Genomic DNA, 19,629 nt, shown 5'->3' on the forward strand with positions numbered 1-19,629 from the left:
TATTTTTTTTTCTATTTTTAAGTTGTCAAAAATTGGCCCATCTTTTTTTATTAGTATTTATTTATTTTGTTTTGTTTGTGTGTTTTTTTCTCGGAAGCTGTAAGTCAAGATGTCACATATAAATAGAGATTCCCTATAAAAAAGTCTTTGCTGTTAGCTATTATAAGACAACTTTGCTAAAATGAAAATAAAACATTTGATTTGTTATATTTTTTCCTCTTTTATATAAAATAAAAATATCTTTCCTCCTTTTCGATACAGGTGTGTTTGTGGGTGCGTGAGTTTGTGTGGCTTCTAAAGAGGAGCCGAGTCCTGTTTGGGTCTCATGTGTGTCGATCTGCTTTGCCCGCTCTCCACCTGTGCGCTTTGTCTCTCGAAGGAATAGTAAGTCCTGCTGTCTCCCGGCCGATACAGCGGCGGTGAATCTGTGTTCATTGCCTCAGTGTTTTGAATGCTTAAGAATGGGGTGCTCTCCGCCATGAGCTCCTCATCAGACTCACTATATGAAGCACTGCTTCCTGAGAAGGAGTCTCTGACTGTCCGGGCTCTGTGTGAGACCTGCCCGTTGAGTTTTGATCTTTTCCACCGCCTGTTGTTGCTAGCTGTTTTCTTTGGTTGTTCTAGTGCTGGGATGTACTCTTGTGTCGTTTCATACTCATCATCCTCCGTGATGCGGAAGGGGCTCGAAGGCAGACTCCCCATGCTCTCATTCAAGTAGTTCTTCCTTTGGTAGTAACTGTCGTATCTCTGCATATCCTGGAAGGGCACCTGATAGCGTCGCAGTAAAGGCTGCTGCTCTTCCACTCGAAAGCTAACGGGTGCCGCAGGCGGAAGGGACACCGCATGGGCAGCATTGGGGGAGGTGATCTCGAAGGTAGGTACCTGTGCAGCAAGTGAGTAATGGAAGTCGACAGGAGACAGACGTGCTGGTGTTGTCAGAGCAGACACATATCTGAAAAGAGAAACAACTGATTGACAAGAGCTTTCCAGATATTATTCTTCCCATTTGAATACCTGACCCTGGGGTCCAAACTACCAGGGCCAAATAGCTAACACAACCACACCCTTGCATAGTAACTGACATACCTACACCCCTCACATGGTAACTGACACACCCACACCCTCACATGGTAACTGACATACCAGTGCCCTCACGTGGTAACTGATGCACCTGCGCCCCTCACCTGGTAACTGACACACCCGTGCCCCTCACATGGTAACTGACAGACCCGGGCCCTCATGCTGTAAATTTAACCTAGAAGAACCAAGTCCCAAGGGGTTTTACAGACCCTATTTCCAAAAGTGATTGCCCTATTACATACAAGCCCTCCATTTGGATACCTGAAGTCGCCCACTAGCCCAATGGGCATGTGAGTGCATATTTGTTCAGAATGGGGGTTTACACCTTCCTCTGTACTACCTAATGCTGGCCACTGTTGCTCACAGGACATTGGACTCATTGTACTGTTGGTCCCACCTGGTATGGTGAGCCCTATGGTCTTATGCCAGCATCTTGTGCAGCAGCTTAAGGTACCCACATGTGAAAACTGGATGCTCTGAGCATCTATACTGGGGTGAAGCTAACACAGGGGTTATGACATCCACCAATGAAATCTAGCCACCTCCGAGGTAAGATGCACCATCCATCTCTCAATGCCAGCCACACTGAAAAACAGTTTAGGAAGCAAAGGAAAACATCCAGTTGAAGCAACATTGAGAATGTAGATAGGTAAATGTAATTACCAAAGCTGAAATTTGCCCATGACACTGGAGCTCAAAACCCTCCTCTTGCAAAAAGTGCCATGGGAACTTTACGACCAGAAACAATTAGAATGTTACTTTTAAGGCTCCTCCAAAAGATGTCACCCCCAGTAAAACTGCACTTTCTAGCCCCATGCCAAAGCGCTGGACCACCCAAGAGCCAAAGCGAAGAGTGCCTCTGTTACTAACGCAATGTCCAGCAGCACCTGAGTGTTTCAACGGAGGTGTGAGGGAAAGGGCTTTGAGCCAAATGCAAAGGCAGCCATGGGCTCCATGGCACTTCAGTAATTAGGGAAGGATGCTGTAGCTGCCAGGAAGTCTTTGCATCAATGTAACTTCTCTAGGTGCTCTCAGTCTGGAATTGGCTCTTCGGTTAGTAGGGTAGAGCCTAAGGTCCCAATGCTGCAAGATGCTGAGGGCTTCTCAACTCATTAATTTCAATGGGCGGTACTTATCACCTTGGAGAATCAAGCCCAAAGTTTAACATCCTGGGTGCATTGCAAGGTCCTCAGAACACTGGCTTGAGGAGCTGGCTGGGAGAGGATGAGGTGGTGGGAGGGGACTATTCTTTCATCTCACTCCAAGCAGCGGCTGATTTGAGGGGTTACATTAGATTTTGTGCTTGGCCTTTGAGCTATATGGAAAGGGCCATTCTATATATAGAACAGAAAAGTGGTAAGTAAATGGCCCTAGTATGACTTGACATTTGGGTGACACAGAGCTGGTGCATAAATGGCCCAGGATGAATGTACATTTGGGCAACACAGAGTTGGTACATAAATGGCCCAGGATGACTGTACATTCGGGTGACACAGAGCTGAGTTTTGGTCCCCCCACTACAGAAGGGATGTGAACAAACTGGAGAGAGTCCAGCATAGGGCAACAAAAATGATTAGGGGGCTGGGGCACATGACTTACGAGGAGAGGCTGAGGGAACTGGGGTTATTTAGTTTGCAGAAGAGAAGAGTGAGGGGATTTGATAGCAGCCTTCAACTATCTGAAGGGGGGGTTCCAAAGAGGTTGGAGCTTGGCTGTTCTCAGTGGTGGCAGATGACAGAACAAGAAGCAATGGTCTCAAGTTGCAGTGCAGGAGGTCTCGGTTGGATATTAGGAAACACTATTTCACTAGGAGAGTGGTACTGGAATGGGTTACCTAGGGAGGTGGTAGAATCTCCATCCTTAGAGGTTTTTAAGGCCTGGCTTGACAAAAGTCAGCAAAAGTTGGCGGGGATGATTTAGTTGGTGTTGGTTCTGCTTTGAGCAGGGGGACGGACTAGATGACTCCTGAGATCTCTTTGAACCCTGATATTCTATGATTCTATGGTACGTAAATGGCCCAGGATGTCTGTATATTTGGGTAACTCAGAACAGGGAAGTGTTTGCTTGTTTATAGCACAACTCAAAGACAGTAAGTTCTCCTGAGGTGCATGGGTTTGTAGCTTTTTGACTCTCACCCAGCTCATTTACATGATATGCACAAAAGAGGTGCATGCTGGATCTGACTCCTGCAGCCCTTTCACCAGTGTGACACCATGGAGCTCACTGGAGGTATAGTGGAGCAGGGGGGTGGGAACATAAGCCGATCATCACATAGAGGAGGGACATCAGCTCACAGAGTAACAAATTGGTACAGAGGAGATGGGACCCCACCAGGAGCCTCTCTCTCCTCCCTGGGTTTTTCCTGTACTCCTGCTCTTAGATGAGAAAGCCCTAGACAGCTGGGTTGGAAAAGATCCCTAGAGACATACGATGCCAATGTCTAGCATTTCACCCCATGTATTTGCCTCATTCAGCAGTTACATGCATTGCCTGATCACCCTCCTGGACGAGTGCACAAGGAGGAGAGGAAAGGGCAGCGTGCCTCCCTCCCAACACCTGTGCCCTTGCCCAGGGACCATCACAATCCTTATCCCTGGACTATGCCAGTCTAGTGCTGCCAGAAGACTCAGCCTCTCTGGCACACCCAGTGCCAGCAACTACAGAGGGCCCTCTCCAGCCACGCTGATGTTGCCCTGTTTCAAAGGGTGCAGAGCCGCCCACTCCCTGTGCTCCAGGAGCCAATGCCTTAGAGAGCTCCCACCAGGACAGGTCACCTCTGCTATGCTCCCTATACAGCCACAACCCCCTTATCATCACACGATCCACTTTGGGGCCTTCTCCATTGAAACTGATGGGCTTTGGGTCAGGCCCTTAGTTCCAGACCTGTCCTCTGGCTCTCCCACTTCCTCTGCGCCAGGGCAGTCTCTTTCCTGCTTTACCGATACATATGTTTTGTGCAACGTTACTGGTATCTGCCCTTCCACCAGCACCATCCCAGGCTCTCGTCCTCTGTGAAACCCTCGAGTGCCTTTCTCTGTCCTCCCTCTAGCTCTGCAATGGCTTTTCTTTAACACAAGGTCCCAAAGTGCCCACAATATCCTCAGCACACTCACACCATGGCTGTATAAAGCACCCTTATTACCTCCTTTGGCTTAGGAGAGAGCCCTCTATTTATAGACAAGCACTCAGGATTTCATTTGCTCTGTTAGCAAGAGCATTCGAGCGTGAACTCATCTTCGATAACCTTCACTCTAACCTGCGGGGCTCTCTGACCCCACAGCTGCTTTCTAAGCAGCAGCCTCCTGTTTCTATCTGGGCTGATTAAGGGATCTCCCTTGGTGCCTCACCTTGCATTTAGCTATCCTAAATCTCATCTAATTTAGAGCTGCCCTGGCTCTTCCAGCCTGCCACATCGCTAGTGCTGCTTGGAGAGCTCCTCTGCTGCTTATTAGCCCTCCAAGCTTGGGGTTGGCTGCACAGATGATGGCCAGTCTCTATTGGGATGGGGCTGGGGAGGGTGAAAGGTGATGCCCTCCTCACCTAGAAACTGGGGACCACCTCGCTCCCTGCAAGTGCCCACGTGGGTGCTACTTGCCCGCAAGTTGGCAGGATGGAGGGGCATGGTCCTGTCCCCCTCCATGCCCACCACCACACCGGTTAGCTGAACACAAAGGGGATTGCACACTGCACTCCCCTATAGGTTGGTGAAGCTGCTGCTCTGGTGTGTGCTCCCAAAAAGTCCCCTGGGAGAAACAGGGGCTGAGTCACGCTGAGCCCCTGCTGCAGGGCTGCCCCTGTGCACTGCACCTCTGCTTCCTACAGGCAGAATCTAGCCCTGACTTAGGGGGATGCCCCTGATCATTCCACAGGGATTACAGGGAATGTTTAGTAGCACAGACCTGAAGCCTGGCTCCTGTTGATACTTCCTCTGTTCTGAGGGTGCCCTATTTGCTTGCACTGCCTACGGCCTGCCAGCCAGTTTTTGCCCTCATGCTAGTATTCCTCTCTACATTCTGGGGGGTAGGAGGCTGTAATAACAGCTTTAGAGAAATCAAGGTAAATGACAGCTGCTGGCCTGCCTTGGGCCACAGCATTGGTAGTTCTACTAGGGGGCTCTGATCACCTGGACAATCTGTGCCATGGTAGCTGGCGCTAGCAGACCTGGGAAAATAACCAATTTTTCAAGTCAGTGGCCAGCCCGAAAAATGGGGTGTGTGTGTGCGGCGGCGGCGGCAGGGGGGCGGGGGGGGATCAGCAGACTGAAAAAGTGAAAAATAAAAATTCCAGCTCTGGGTCAAACGAAAGGTTTTGTTTGGTTTCTGAGGGATTTCTTAGCTTTTTTAAGTTCTTTCTTGAATCAAATTGAAATAAAATTCACAAAGAAAGTTGAAACATTTCGATTTTTTCAGAATTTTTTTTGTTTGATTGAAACAATTCCGTGAATTTGAAAACATTTTTGGTCAACCTGAATCTGCATTTTTCAGTGAAAAAGGAATGTTGTCTGAAAATTTTCCCCCAGCTGTAGTTGCTAGGTTCTGTTTTCCCGGTGGTTTCATTTCGATACTGAACCTCCTCGACTTCGCTAGGATCGGCAACGGAACACCCAGCTGTGCGATCACCGGGTTTGCTTCACATTTGCCCTTTGTCCAATTCTAATAGGTTGTGCAGTTTCCTCTGTGGGATGAGACCTGTGAGGACATCAGGGAAGGCTCTCTCCAAGCATTCCATTTCCTTCCCCAGCTCCTTAACGATACTTAGCAGGAGAGATCAAGATCCTCTGCTTTCAGGGTCTGAGGGAAAGCGGAAGTCAGAAGCCAGGCAGGTAGGGAGGTGTGGTAAAACACAGAAAGCCAGTGGAAGGAGGGTGGTGGAGCTAAGGTGGTAGGTAGAGAGATAAGTCCATCCCAAGGAGTTTATTTCCAGTCGGGGAGACAGTTGGTGCATGTCGGCAGATGGAAAGGAGTCATAGTGGGAGTGGCTAGAGATAAAGAGCAGCGGAGGAGGACAAGAAATGGGAAGCAATGGGTTGGAGGGTTTGGAGGCAGAGTCACAGTCAGGCTTGGGAAGCCCAGAGTGGTGGGAAGAAGGAAAGGGTGGAATTAGAGGTTGAAGGGTCAGAGGCAGGGAAGAGTTCTTATGGGCGGTTGGGAAATATTGGCAAGCTGCTGGGCAGAGAGCGGGCAGAGGAGGGTGAGGTGTCAGGAGGGAGCAGGAGGAGGAAAAGAGATGCTATGCTTTGGAAGCACTAGAAAGAACTGACATGGAGGAGCTCAGTGCAGGCCTGGGACACTGCCCAAGGGCACTCAGCAGCCTGGATGCAGTCACAGAAGCAGCAGATGCAGAGGGATGGGATTAAAGGGCAGGCAGAGCAGCAAGAAAGGGAGACACGGGAATCAAGAGAGGAACTGTGAGAAATGAAAGGTTGATGGAATCAACTGAGAGGAGAGAAGTCGGGTGTGTGTGTGTGGAAGGGATGAGGAGGCTGAGAGCAGCAACGAGGTCAGCCTAGAGATCGTGAAAGGAGCGATGGGGCCATAGGGAGGGAGACGTGCTGAAATACAGCAGGTGGGGATCATGGAGAGAGCTCCGAGACGGAGATCAGAGCTTCAGGAAAGAAGCAAGAGGCAATGGAATCGGGTCAGTTACCTCTGTAAAGGTGCAGACTCCTGGGATGAGTGGAGGGGATGGAGGAGAAAGAAAGAAAGAGATCCACACACTGAATCCAGACAAAGCCTTAGAACAATGACTCAGATTTCCCTCAGTCCTATAACCATCCCAACACTCTTCTGGATTGGGTTTTCCTCCTCCCTTACCAGAGCTCCTCTACTTCCCTTCCCTTTATTCTTTTCCTAGATACATTTGTAGAAACCATATTTCCACTGACTCCTTCCCTCTCTCACACCATCCACCCACACCCTCTCCTCCTTATCCAGGAATGTGCTAAATTCTTCCTCACATGGGATCTCTAGATCAAGTTCTATCTTCTCTGCTTCAGCCACTGGTTTCTGGGCTTGAAACAGGAATGAAATCTCTGACCTGTGCTATACAGAAGCTCAGACTAGATCAGGGATGGCCAACCGGAGCCTGAGAAGGAGACAGAATTTACCAATGTACATTGCCCAAGAGCCACAGTAATATGTCAGCAGCCCCCACATCATCTCCCGACCCCCCCACTCCCAGCGTCTCCCACCCACCGGCAGCCCCACTGATCAGCACCTCCCCCTCCCTCCCCACACCTCCCAATCAGCTGTTTTGTGATGTTCAGGAGGCTCGGGAGGGGGGAAGAGCGAGGGCATGGCAGGCTCAGGGGAGGGCACGGGAAGGGGTGGAGTGGGGGCAGAGCCTGGGGCAGAGCAGGGGGTTGAGCAGGGAGCACCCTCCGGCACATTGGAAAGTTGGCACCTGTAGCTCCAGCCCCGGAGTCGGTGCCTAAACGAGGAGCCACATATTAACTTCTGAAGAGCCGCATGTGGCTCCGGTTGGCCACCCCTGGACTAGATCATCATCATGGTCCCTGCTTTTCTTAGAATCTGTAAATCTATGCATTTCTCTCTCTCTCTTTCGTCTCCCTTATTTGATTTCTAGAAGATCCAACCTCACTTCCTGCCCCTGCAAAGTTCAATTTTCAAGTCCTTTATAAGCTCTTCTTTTAGTCACTGGCTTGCTTTCTTGTTCTAGACTTCCCTTTGAAATCATACACTTGCATTTATACTTTTTACTCTTGGGTCCCCGCAATGTAGGATGGAATATGTAGGATGTATAGGTGTTGGGGCATGTGAAAAGATGCCTGCTTGTCTGACCAGGAAAGAGAACAGCCAGGTCAAAAGCTGAGCCAGCAATCGGATCAGATAAACAATGGGGTCAGCAATCCAATCAGGTAACAACCGAGCTGGCAAACTAATCTTAGTGCTAGGCAGAAAGGTGTTTATACAATATAGAATGAATAATTTTGTAACAGTGTATTTAAGGCGAGCACCGAATATGGGGGTCACTTGCGTTTAACCCTGTGCTGTGCCCTGGCTCGATGAACCAATCACTCACTGAAGCAGAAAATAAATGACATACTTCTTCAGCACAGGAGTCTGTCTGTGAACCTGTGCCCCCTGCGTGGTGGGAAGAACCGTTCAACACCCAGCATTGTCCTTCTTATTTCCACCTTTCCCTTGGTACTTCCCTCTGCGGGCCTCTTCCTACTAACTGCCTCAGTTTCCTACCGTTAGATGCGTCACAGTAAAATGCCCTATGATTCCAGCTTCCCATGTTCCCCTTCCTTAGGAGCTGAAGCCCCAAGAGATCCTTTCGCCACTGGCTCTCCTCTGTACTCAGCTCTGTGACTCTGGGACTCTCTGACTCTTAATTGGTTAATACCAAATGCAAGTGATCGTGCCTTTCGCTGTATGCTTCACCTTGCCAAACAAGAGGCACAGTGAATGAGATCTGTGCTGAGAGGCCCCAGCTAGCCACCCTCCCTGGTCTTAAAAGCCAGTGTAGTCTTATCCCCGTGAGTGTTCCTCCATATTAACCATGCTGCTTTCTGTGGCCACCTGTTGTTACCCAGCACTAATACAGTGCCTCCCTTTGGTGGTCTTTATGAACAGGTTTCACTGCACAACATCAGTGGAGTTTATGTTAAATCTCCATTGATACCCCCTGGTTTGGCTGCATCAGACATCTTGGTATTTCAAATCATCAGGATGCTAAGCACCAGATCCAGTACCTTTTCTGTCTCCACTATCTCTTGGCTAAGGGCCTGGTCTTTGCTTTTACTCTGATTTGATCTGGGCCAGAGACTCGTCGGGCACTATTATTTCCTTTCTCACTCATCGGGACTCAGAGTGTCCATGCTGTCGTTTTCTTCTCTTGCCATCTAGATTTCACTAGAAGGTGACTCCCTTGTCCCCTAGCACAGGCATATGCCTGGCTCTCTCCTCCTATGTAGAGCATGGCCTTCAGCATCAATAGGCCAGCTTTCCTGGCTGTCTCCCATTGGTTCCACAACACCAGTGGGGCCATCATCCCTGCACGCAGCTTATCCAGTTCATCTTGTTTGCCTCCAGGCTTGTGGCACTTGCATACGGCATTGCTGTACTCTGCTCCCCTTACCTTACCCCTGCATTGTCTGTGCCTTATCTGCTGCGCTGGACACGGCGTATTTGGTACAGCCTGATCCTGCCCCAAGCCCTGTGAGTCCCCCATGAGCCTTCACCATGTTGTCCATATTCAAGGTGCAATTGGGGCTCTCTGGAGGTGCAGCACACACCGGTGCGGCCCAGGAGAGGAGGCTCTGTCTTATTCCAGGCTGATCTAAGGGCGAGTGTGCAATGGAGGCAGGACCTCCCTGGATGCCCATGGCAGCAGCACTGGCTAGAATCCCCCCAGCTGTACTCCCTCCTGCCTCTGACATGTTCCTCCCAGCCCCAGTGTGCTCCCTGCATGAGGGCTCCATGGCAACCTGATGCAGTGCCTATCCTGGGGGCATTCTCCCATGGCCAGCCCCGTTATACTGCTGCAGCAGCATTTGGGGGACGGGCTGGGGAAAATCGCTTCCTCCTCCCGAAAAGGAAATGAAATTTATCACTTTTCCCAGAAGAGAGCCGATGTAACAAGCCCAGCTAGTAGTGAGCCAGCCAGGGTGAAGGCTTTCAAATCCAGGCAGTCCCCTCTCACCATTAAAAACAACCCAATCCTCCATGAATCCAACCCCTCCTCTCTACTTCATCTTCACTTAGATTAGTTCCCTGCCTGGATCATCAGCTATTTTCCCATCCCTAGGCCACGTACAGTAGGGGCTGATCCATACATGTAACGCTGCTCTTTACTGGCTGGAATGTGCTGCAGGTTCTTTGTACTAAGCTATGTACTAAGCAGATCCTGTAGTTCACAAGATAGGAGCATCTCTTTGGGAGAGGAATTCTAATCCCCGAGCCACAGGTGGTCAGCAAGCTTGGAGTCTTCAGCCATGGACAGAGAGAAGATCTACGCCCCTCCCTATCCCCAGAAGTCACCCTGACGCTGTCAAACTTTCGCTCTTATTTACACTTACAATGTATAAGAGAGAAAAGCTCTGATGCTTCAGTGCATACCATACAGCAACATGAACTGCTTGGTGCTAGGGAAAAATTTCCAACATGGGCAGTCAATTCCGAGAGGTTTTTTGCATCTGTGTCTGAAGCTTTTGCTACAGGCCATTCTCAAAGACAGGATACCGGTCCAAGCAGAGCACTGCTCTGGTGCAGTATCTTATTTCCAACATGGATCTGGTCTGGATGCCCCTCTCTAGTGTCCTTCACTTCGACCAGTGAATCCTAGTAACCCATAACAGAGTCATCTACCCCAGAGCTGATGGCACAAAGCAGTGAGGGCTGACCTTTCGCTGTGTGGCGAGTCTCGCAGTGAATCCACCGAATCCCTGTATTGCATAGTGGGTCTTCTCGAGTCCTCCACGCAATACGCAGCTCCTCGCCGGGTGCGGGCCTCGACGCAGGCAGGGCTGTTGCATTTACTGGTTCCCACTGAAGACAGCATCATACCAGACTGCGAATCAGAAGTCAGGCTCTCCGTCCGGTCCAAGCTCCATGTGTGGCTTTCCTGCCTGCAAAGCAGACCACAGATCAACAACAGTCAGGGAGAATTTCTGCCATGTCCTGCTACACCACACCTGTTCCTTCAGGCAGTCTGTGGCTTGGAGCCATTCTGAAGGAAGGTTAGAAATCCACACTCTGTATCCACTTTGCTTCTCTCTCTAAAAGCAATGTGTTTACCGGGGGTGGGGGGTGGGTGGGGGAGCGATTTGCAAAACTTGGCCTTCACTTGTTTTGTCCACAATGAATTTGGGTCAACTGCTTGTGGGCACACGGGAGGACAAACAAATGCCTGACTGCCTTATGGCAAGTGCAGATCAGGCAATTGGAGTCAATGAAGTTATGCCAGCAGAGAATTAGGTGCTGGAGTTCACAGGGATGCCGGAGCAGAAGAACAGTCCTGATCCAAAGAACTTGTTAATTATGGTTAAACCCAGGCCTACTCTCAGGTGCAACCATCAACTGCATTTACAACTTCAAATGGTGTTCTGGTTAGAAAAGAGGAGGAGTGAAATGGCAGCTTCACATTCAACTCATCTGCTCTGGGTGTGTCTTCAAGAACATTTGCTCATGGCAGTTTACTCAGAAAGACAGAGTTTTAGAGATCAAGCACCAATTCATGACAGTATTTTGGTGCCTTGTAGGATTTAAAATTCCTAAGTGAGTTGGGCACCTAATTCCCACTGACTTTTGATGGGAGTTAGGCACTTTGTAAATCCCAATAGGTATCTGCCCGTCAGAAGGCCTAACCATTGTGAAATGAGTGAAAAACATGTAATGAGACCATGTAAATTGGAGTTTTGCATGCACATATACTTTTGTACACACAACTCAGGATTGCACATGTCTATTGTGTAATTTGTGTGTGCAACTCATGAATGCAAAATAGCTGAAAAATATTAGGTCTAAATCACCAAGCTTTGAGGACTGAATAATAGAATAGCCACACTGCTAGAGTAACTTATGTAAGAGAATGTTTTCTAAAAAAGTCAACATTTTGCCTTCTGGTCCTTTTTCTCCAAACACTTGGAATGCAAAGGATTCATCAACATCTACCAAACACTAAAGTTACACTGGTGGACAACTGGTGTAAGTGAGATCAGAATCAGACCTGACATCTTTTGCCTTGCAGATGAACACATCTGGTCTGGTGCAACTGACCAATGGGACATAAATATGGACCTCAGAGTGTCATCTTACAATCATGTTTTAATGTTGAGTGCACCTTCAAAGAACTGACTTCAGTTACTGGCATAAGCACAGTATTCACTGGAACCATCAGAGGGGAAGAAACAGAGGATTCACAAAGAGAAAGTGTCCATCTACTCTTAGCCCTGCTCCAGGGCATTTGAAGATGCAATCCAGGGTTTTCCTGGACACTATAAAAATGGAAAAGATTAATTTATAATTGGAAATGCCCTTCAAAAAGGTAAAAGGCTCTGCTTCATGGATGCGCTGTTTCTTCCACCTTGACCCTGTCCTGTTAACAAGAACTATTGCTATTTCACTGATGACCTAACATCGCACAAGATATTGAGACCCAGATTTTCAAGCCAGCTGCAGAATGACCTCCATATCTGTAGGTGCAAAGTGCAAAGACAAGCATCTGCACCAACATTCTTTCGCCTGTAACAAGTTGCATGAACAAGTTTTTATTGATGCAAAATTGCACCTGCTAAATTGGACCCCAATTTTGAAAGTTTAGACCTAAATGTTTAACAATATTTATAGCCCTCTCTTCTTATACAGGTATGTATAGGAGAATATTTCTAAACACAAGTGAAATATGCATTAGTATATATAAAATATGCAGGCAACTGCCTGTGCAAAATACACATCTGTGTGTGCTTCATGGATTAATGTATGTGTAGATACACTTAACTGTTCTGTGTACAACTTCCTGTTTATGTAGATTGTGAAGATACAACATAGTTTTCCATGTTCAAAGTTTAGCTCTAAATGCTTCACAGCAGTCATCTTCAGGAGCAACTATCCATGCACAGACATATAAAGCACATTTGCCACGACAGGGTCACCAGACGGCCATAGTTCATAGTTTTGAGATCATAGGTCAGAATTCTGACATTTAAAAATGGAAACCACAAGAGAGAGCCCCAAACCAAACCCCAGAATCCAAACACTCTTGACATTGCAGAGCTCCTCAGATCTGAATCTGGATCCAGATCTGTATTTTGTAAATGCCCCCTGAATACCTCTGAAATTTGGATTCTTCAAAACTTGGATCTGAATCCAAATTTTGCAGCTCTAGTACTACATAAAGTATTTAGAAAGAGGATAGCAGTATGCAAATGAGATAAAGGGTAAAGTTTTCAAAAGCGTCTTAAGAGCCTAAGTCCCATCTTCAAAAGTGACTTATGAACTTAAGGGCCAGACTTCTACAGGTATTTAGGTGCATAATGATGCAGATAGGAGAGCACCTAATCTGCACTTTAGAAAAGCTCATTTTGCACCTTTAGGCACCTAAATACCTTCAAAAATCTGGCCCTACATCCTTTTTGTAAATGGAACTTAGGAGCTTCTGAAAATTTTTTCCTTTTACCCAAAGTCTAGTGTATGCTGATTATCTGAGTTATATATGTTCCAAACCCCACAGCTAAAAAGAATTTTCTCCAAAACTATCACAAAATCAAACTCCATGTAGAATAATCTTCAGTGTTTTTCTCTCGTGCATCTATTTTCTCTGTGTCACTTGAAGTGACAGAATATTGCAAACACTCATGAGCAGTGAACAAGCAGGTGAAAAGAAAAACATTTGGTATTTGCTCTGATTTAGGAAATGGTTTTCTTGCTACACTCTTGAGATATTCTTGCAGGAATAGGATGGATGTGTGTGTGGGGATGGGGGACGGCACACTCACCTCTGGCTTGAAGTTGGAGTGGCTGTGGAGCAATGGTGAGATGGGGAGCAGGAATGACTTCCTGAAAACGTCGTCTCTGTTTCCCTCCGTATCACATGGTCAGTGGCAGAAACGTTTTTAGAAATATACTGTAATAAAGAGAGTCCCAAACATCAGGCAACTGCTCATTGATTGACTCGGGGTGGGGAGGGGTTTCGCCTTCCTCTGCAGCCTGGGGCATGGGTCACTTGCAAGTTTAAACTAGTGAAGATGGTGGATTCTCGGTAACTTGATTTGCGGACTTCAGTAACTCAGCCCAAGGTTAGAGGTCTATCACAGGAGTGGATGGGCAAGGTTCTGGGGTCTGATATGCAGGTGGTCAGACTAGATTTTCATGATCAGTGGTTCTCAACCAGAGATCTGGGGCCCTCTGGGAGCCTGGGAGCAGGTTTCAGGGGATCCGCCAGGCAGGGCCAGCATTAGACTTGCTCGGACCCGCGGCAGAAAGCCAAAGCCCCACTGCATGGGGCTGAAGTCCAGGGCCCTGAGCCCTGCCACCTGTGGTTGAAGCAGAAGCCTGAGCAACTTAGCTTTGAGGGCCCCCTGTGGCGTGGGGTCCCAAGCAATTGCCCTGCTTGCTGCCCCCTAACACCGGCCCTGGCTTTTATATGCAGAAAACCAGTCGTTGTGGCACAGGCGGGCTGTGGAGTTTTTATAGCATGTTATGGGGGGGCCTCAGAAAGAAAAAGGTTGAGGACCCCGATCATGATGGTCCCTTGTGGCCTTAATGCTTATGAGTCTATATATCAAACCACGTAACAAGTACATGATCACATGGCATCTGTGTCCAGTTTAAAGAGCTGAGAAGAACAGCAGCGGCCCAGAAGGTTAAAAAGTAGTGGCTGTTCTGTGGCGCTGTTCTGGGTTCTTCAATATGTCAAGTAGAGGCTGCAACATGGGAACTCTGAAAGGGTGTTGATGAATGTTGAGGGCCTTGGAGACATGGTGCTTAGTCTGTATATGTACACCAATATGGTCCCTGACCTGGCAATGGTCAACCTCAGCTCTTGCATGGGTTATTCCTACTCACAGCATCAACAGATGTTGCAAGGTTTTGTGTGGGGCCGCAGCCTGGGAAGGCACTATTGCTGCTTTTTTCAGATTCTCTTTCTGTCCGTATTCATGCCTGTCTGTCTGCCTAGCTCCCGACTCCTCTGTCTGTGCTTGGCACTTGTGCAGCTGACAAGGGACCCGTTATACCTATCTCCAGGAGCCAGCAAGAACTGGTCCATTATGTATCATACACAGGATGACATATAAATTATCACATACAAAAAAATGTTAATACGATGTGAAGGTTGCAAAGCTGAGCACTCAAAAGTTAGGAAATGCTGGAGCGCTGGCACAGGAAAGAATCCCGTCCTGTGTCTTTACTCATCATGGATCTGGTTGCCTCCCACTTTCATTTTTTTCCAAATGCCCCAAATCAACATACTCACATTCATAGTCCCACTGAATTTAAGGGAACTTACCCACACACATTAAACTGAGCATGTGCTTAAGTGCTTTGCTGGATCAGAGCCTATGGTCTTAAATTGTGCCCATCAGTGTGGCGTCTGAGCACCCCAATGGGACTTACTACCTTGAGCAAAGTATTACTGATTTGAAGCAACAGTGGCAGAACAAGGCCCTACCTAAAGTGCCATGCACACCAATGGCTCTTCAAGATAACAGCCTCACGCTCACCAGCCACGTGTCCATGGTATTTGTAGTGGTCCAGAATGTTGCATTTTGGGATATTGTCAATGAACAGAAAATACCAGGAGCATTTCACAGAGTGGCAGAGAATTAACTATGATTAGTTCATACATTTCTGTCCTAAACCCAGCCCAAGTGGTTTTCCGTTTTTAAAAAACAAATTTCCATTCAATTTCAGCTTTTAACATCAAATTCTTAATGTTACATCTAAACAAAATCACTGGCTGAAAAAAGGCATTCAATACACTTCTGCACTGCCTTATACCAAAGCCACTTACATCAGCCATCTGAATTTCCTCCGGATCCAGTTGGGGGTGACTGGGGCCGTTGGCAAGGCTCCGGTTCGGATGGGTGGGACACATATTTTGCCGTAAATGGTTATGCATTTGTTTTCGTTGTTTTCTAAAAATGCACAAAGGAGAAATGGATTCATAGAGTTTACTTAGAATTCTAATATCTCCTTGGACTCTTCACACCCAAAGCCCTGTAGGGGTGTCAGACAATAAGGAGGACAAGGCCATGCTTCGAATTCATGTCTCAGAGACACTTTCAGCACGCCGTAGCTCAGGGCAATGGAAAATCATGAGCACAAGACAACGTTCCACAACGTTAGGATCTTTCTGCAACGTTTGAGGTTTTCTGAAGCACGTAAGCAGCGATGGGCCCAAACCAAAATGGCAGTTGTGAAGTCAGGTGGTATTTGGCAAAGTTTGGATCAAACTTTGCAGCTTGGTCCCAATTACAAATCTAAGCACTCCGGCGCTGTCTGTGCTGCGCAGCTCCTCTAGCAGAAGCAATAGTGGAAACACTGTACTACATATACAATACTATAGGTACCGGCACTGAAAGCCACTGAAGTTTGAATCCATCATATCATCTAGGCTTACTAGATGACATGCTGGCAAAAATGCACGTGGTCTGCCTTTGCTGATGCTCCTCCCATTGCTCCCGCTAATGGAGGGCAATGTCGTCAGTGAAGACAAGGCCAATGTGAAAAGCCCATGCTTAGATATGGACTGAGCGCTGTCTCTCCAGATGAGCAGGCTGCATCTATGCTGGCAAAAACAGGACCTGGAATTCACTCTGGGTGCCTTCTGATGCAGTTCCACCAATGGCAGCACGGTAGAAACTGAGATGAAGACAGGGCGGCTCAGGAACTTACTGTCTCCTGTCTACGCTCCATCTCTCACCCCTGGAGCTCCAGTGCTGGTGATCGATGGGTCCTATTTTTGCCCGTGTAGACAAGGTCTAGAAGAACAAGCGTTGCGGAAGTGTCTGATGAGTCAGCATGGTGAAGTGCAGCCTGGTGGCTGCTCCACAGCAAGGCGATACTGGATGTACAGTGACCAGGTGCTGGTCTACAGAAGGCAGCTGTCTGCTTGCCTGGATTAACCCCTGCAGCATGGTTTTGGAACAGAGCCTCCACCTTCTAGCATCCATTTAGCAGAAACTAATGGAGGAAATACTGTGGGATAAACTAGTATAAAAGCAAAATACTCAATCCCCTGCCCCCATTTCTTCCTCCGGCCCCCAGAGTGAAATGGGTTGGCGCTGTGCTCTGTACTGAAAAGCATTTCAAGCAGGTAGCCACAATGCTGCTGTGAACCCAGATGTGTGGAAAAGAATGTTCTGACAAGCTGTCACCCCGGCATGAGATTGCTGGGGAGAGACCTGCACTTTGCTCCTGGAGATTCAGCAGATGGATACCTTTGCCTTATTCTCTCAGGTCCAGATCCTCAAAGGTATTTAGGCTCCTAACTTCCACTAAAATCAGATTAGGAACCAAAACTCCTTACAGACCTGGGCAGGGATAGACTCTGTCCATAGCTTAGCGTGGGGTTCTCTTTGTGCTGCCTGAGTCGCAGAAGCTTGTCTCCACTGCATATCCTGGGCCAACACCACAGCTGGGAGAAACATGGTCAAAATTCTAAGTGTAACACCCCTGAGCTAACTTCTGAAGCCTTTACAGAGGGCCAGAGCCACATATGCCTTTAAGGCACGGCCCACAGGAAGGCATGGTATGGGGATGCACCAACGCAGGAAGATCATCAGGATGCATGTCTGGGCACAGCTGATTCCCCCACTGCCCAGGCCCGGCTAACCCAGTCGGTGCAACAGATCAGCAGGGACATGTTCCCATTTCCCTCTCACCCATGCACATTCATGGGGGTAGGAGTTTTTCCACAGTGGAGATGCCGTGAAAACTGACTTAGGACTTCAGGGTTTGTTTCATTATTTCTACCTGGGCAAATGAGAGACGTGTGTTCGAAACCTTCAGTAATCAAGTGAATATCTGTATTAATAATAAGATTGTTTTGTCCTTTTGGCTGAGACTCTCAAACTGATTAAGCCTCACACACCTCCTGCATGGCAGAGAGGTATTATTGTCCCCATTTTCAGACGGCAAAAAACTAAGGTACGGAGAAGTTACATGAGTTCCTTATGGCGACCTCACAGCAAATCAGAGTCGAAGTGATAACTCTCAGCCTTCAAGCCTACCACTATGCAATACAAGCCAATGTGTGACAAATGGTCGCAATGTGGAACATCTGGGTTTTGTTGCACGTCACACCATAACAGACAGGTTATAATGGTGAAACCCTTTTTTAAAGATGTTTCCTCCCTCTGTGAATTAAATAAACTAGTAGTTTTAAAAAAGAAAATTCACAGTTTTGTAGATTCCAGAATGGACCATGGTGGTCATCTTAGTCCAACTGTCTACATAACACAGGCCAGAGAACTTCCCCAAAATAATTCCTAGAGCAGATCTTTTATAAAAATATCCATTCTGGATTTAAAAATTGACAATGATGGAGAATACTCCATGACCCTTGGTCAATTGTTCCAATGGTTGATTACCTTCACTGGTAACATTTTACACCTCACTTCCAGTCTGAATTTGTCTAGGTTCAGCTTCCAGCCTATAGCTTCAACTTTCAGCTGCATGCAACCAAGAGAACTCACTATGTGGGCTGTCAATGAGGTCTGATCCCAGGACCCTCAGACCTCTACACCTGAGCTAAAGGAGCGACTGTTATATTCTGTGAGGAGCAGCAACTGAAGGGGGACCGAGGTGAACACACACTTTTTAACAGGTTGTACAACCATTTTCTAGACAGCAGCAGAATGCTGGGAATCAGGAATGCTGGGTTCTGTTGCTGGCTCTGGGAGAGAAGTATGGCTAGTGGTTAGAGCGATGGTTGGTTAGAGAAGGCCAGCCAGGCACATAGATCTGGCATATTAATTAGGCAAGGGAGTGTGGTTTTGAATGAGACTTGGGTTTGCACATTAGAGACCTGTGTTCTAGTCCCAATTTTGCCTGCAATGACCTCATGCAATCTCTCAGTTAACTTATTTGTAAAATGAAGGGAATTATATTTGATTGTCTTCTAGGAAAGCTTATGAAGCCTTGCTCAACAGTAATTGTTATGAAATTCACTGAAATATAACCAATCATCAGCGGAGATGAGACCAGAAGTCACGGTCACCTAGGTTCCAGCATAATAGATTTTTCCCAATGCTACAGGGAGTCTTCTTCTCTCATCCACAGGACATTGCCTGACTTAGCAAAATGGGGTTGATTCAGCTGAAATGCAGAATTTCTGCACAATCTGGTACACCTATGAGCTCTACCCAGGGTCAGGCATAGAGAGAGTTTTGATTTCCACTCCCCTGCCCTATTAGACCTTGCATTTTCTCTGGTGTAAGTGAGAAGCACAGTACAGCATCTCCTTTGAGTATTGTCTTAGATCAATAAGTGCCATAGCTAGAAGCGTGAACCCAAAGCTTGAATATTGCTGTTAGATTTGACTTGTTTGCCGGTACTCACTTGGTTTTACAGTAAGCGACCACACATACTATTCCAACCACAAGCAATGCAACGCAGATCCCAGTGATGGTTAAAACTCTCTTCTGATAGAGCTCTTCAGCTTCTGCAAAGGTTAGAAAAATATACTAATTAAAAATGTATTCCAGTGAAAATAATGTTTTCTGAACACACAAATAGCAGCAGAATCCAACCGATGTAGACTAGTCATCAGCAGATCTCAAAGTGTTCCGTGGTCCAGTTCTGATAAGCACCCAAAGGCTTGGATGATTATCCCAAACCTCCCCAAACACATTGAAATCTCCTACCATTCTCTCCTCCTCTTCTCTTGGTTTCCTCCTTCTGCTCAGTAATGCCTCCCTTGTGCACCCCAGCAAACTTATCATTGTCCCCTCTCCTCCCCATAACAGCTCTGTGACCTCTAGTCATGATCTCTAATAGCCTCACAACTCTTCTCTTTCCTTTCCAGCAGATTCCCCAGGTGCCTTGGTAATCCAATAAACAGGACCCTGACGATACCCACTGA

At 47.4% G+C, this 19,629-nt stretch overlaps 1 protein-coding gene across 1 annotated transcript in view; it reads right to left on the reverse strand.

Annotated features, from left to right (window-relative positions):
• Window positions 1-294: 294 nt before the first annotated feature.
• Window positions 295-19,629, reverse strand: part of NRG2 (neuregulin 2) — a 321,919-nt gene continuing 302,584 nt past the window's right edge. The window contains exons 7-11 of the mRNA XM_077824244.1: window positions 19,107-19,209; window positions 15,556-15,679; window positions 13,541-13,668; window positions 10,448-10,672; window positions 295-952 (exon numbers count right to left, since the gene is read on the reverse strand). Coding sequence (XP_077680370.1) covers window positions 295-952; window positions 10,448-10,672; window positions 13,541-13,668; window positions 15,556-15,679; window positions 19,107-19,209 — 1,238 coding nt within the window. The remainder of the gene's footprint in view (window positions 953-10,447; window positions 10,673-13,540; window positions 13,669-15,555; window positions 15,680-19,106; window positions 19,210-19,629) is intronic.

Source organism: Eretmochelys imbricata, chromosome 8, assembly GCF_965152235.1.
Source record: "Eretmochelys imbricata isolate rEreImb1 chromosome 8, rEreImb1.hap1, whole genome shotgun sequence".
Classification (NCBI taxonomy): Eukaryota; Metazoa; Chordata; order Testudines; family Cheloniidae; genus Eretmochelys; species Eretmochelys imbricata.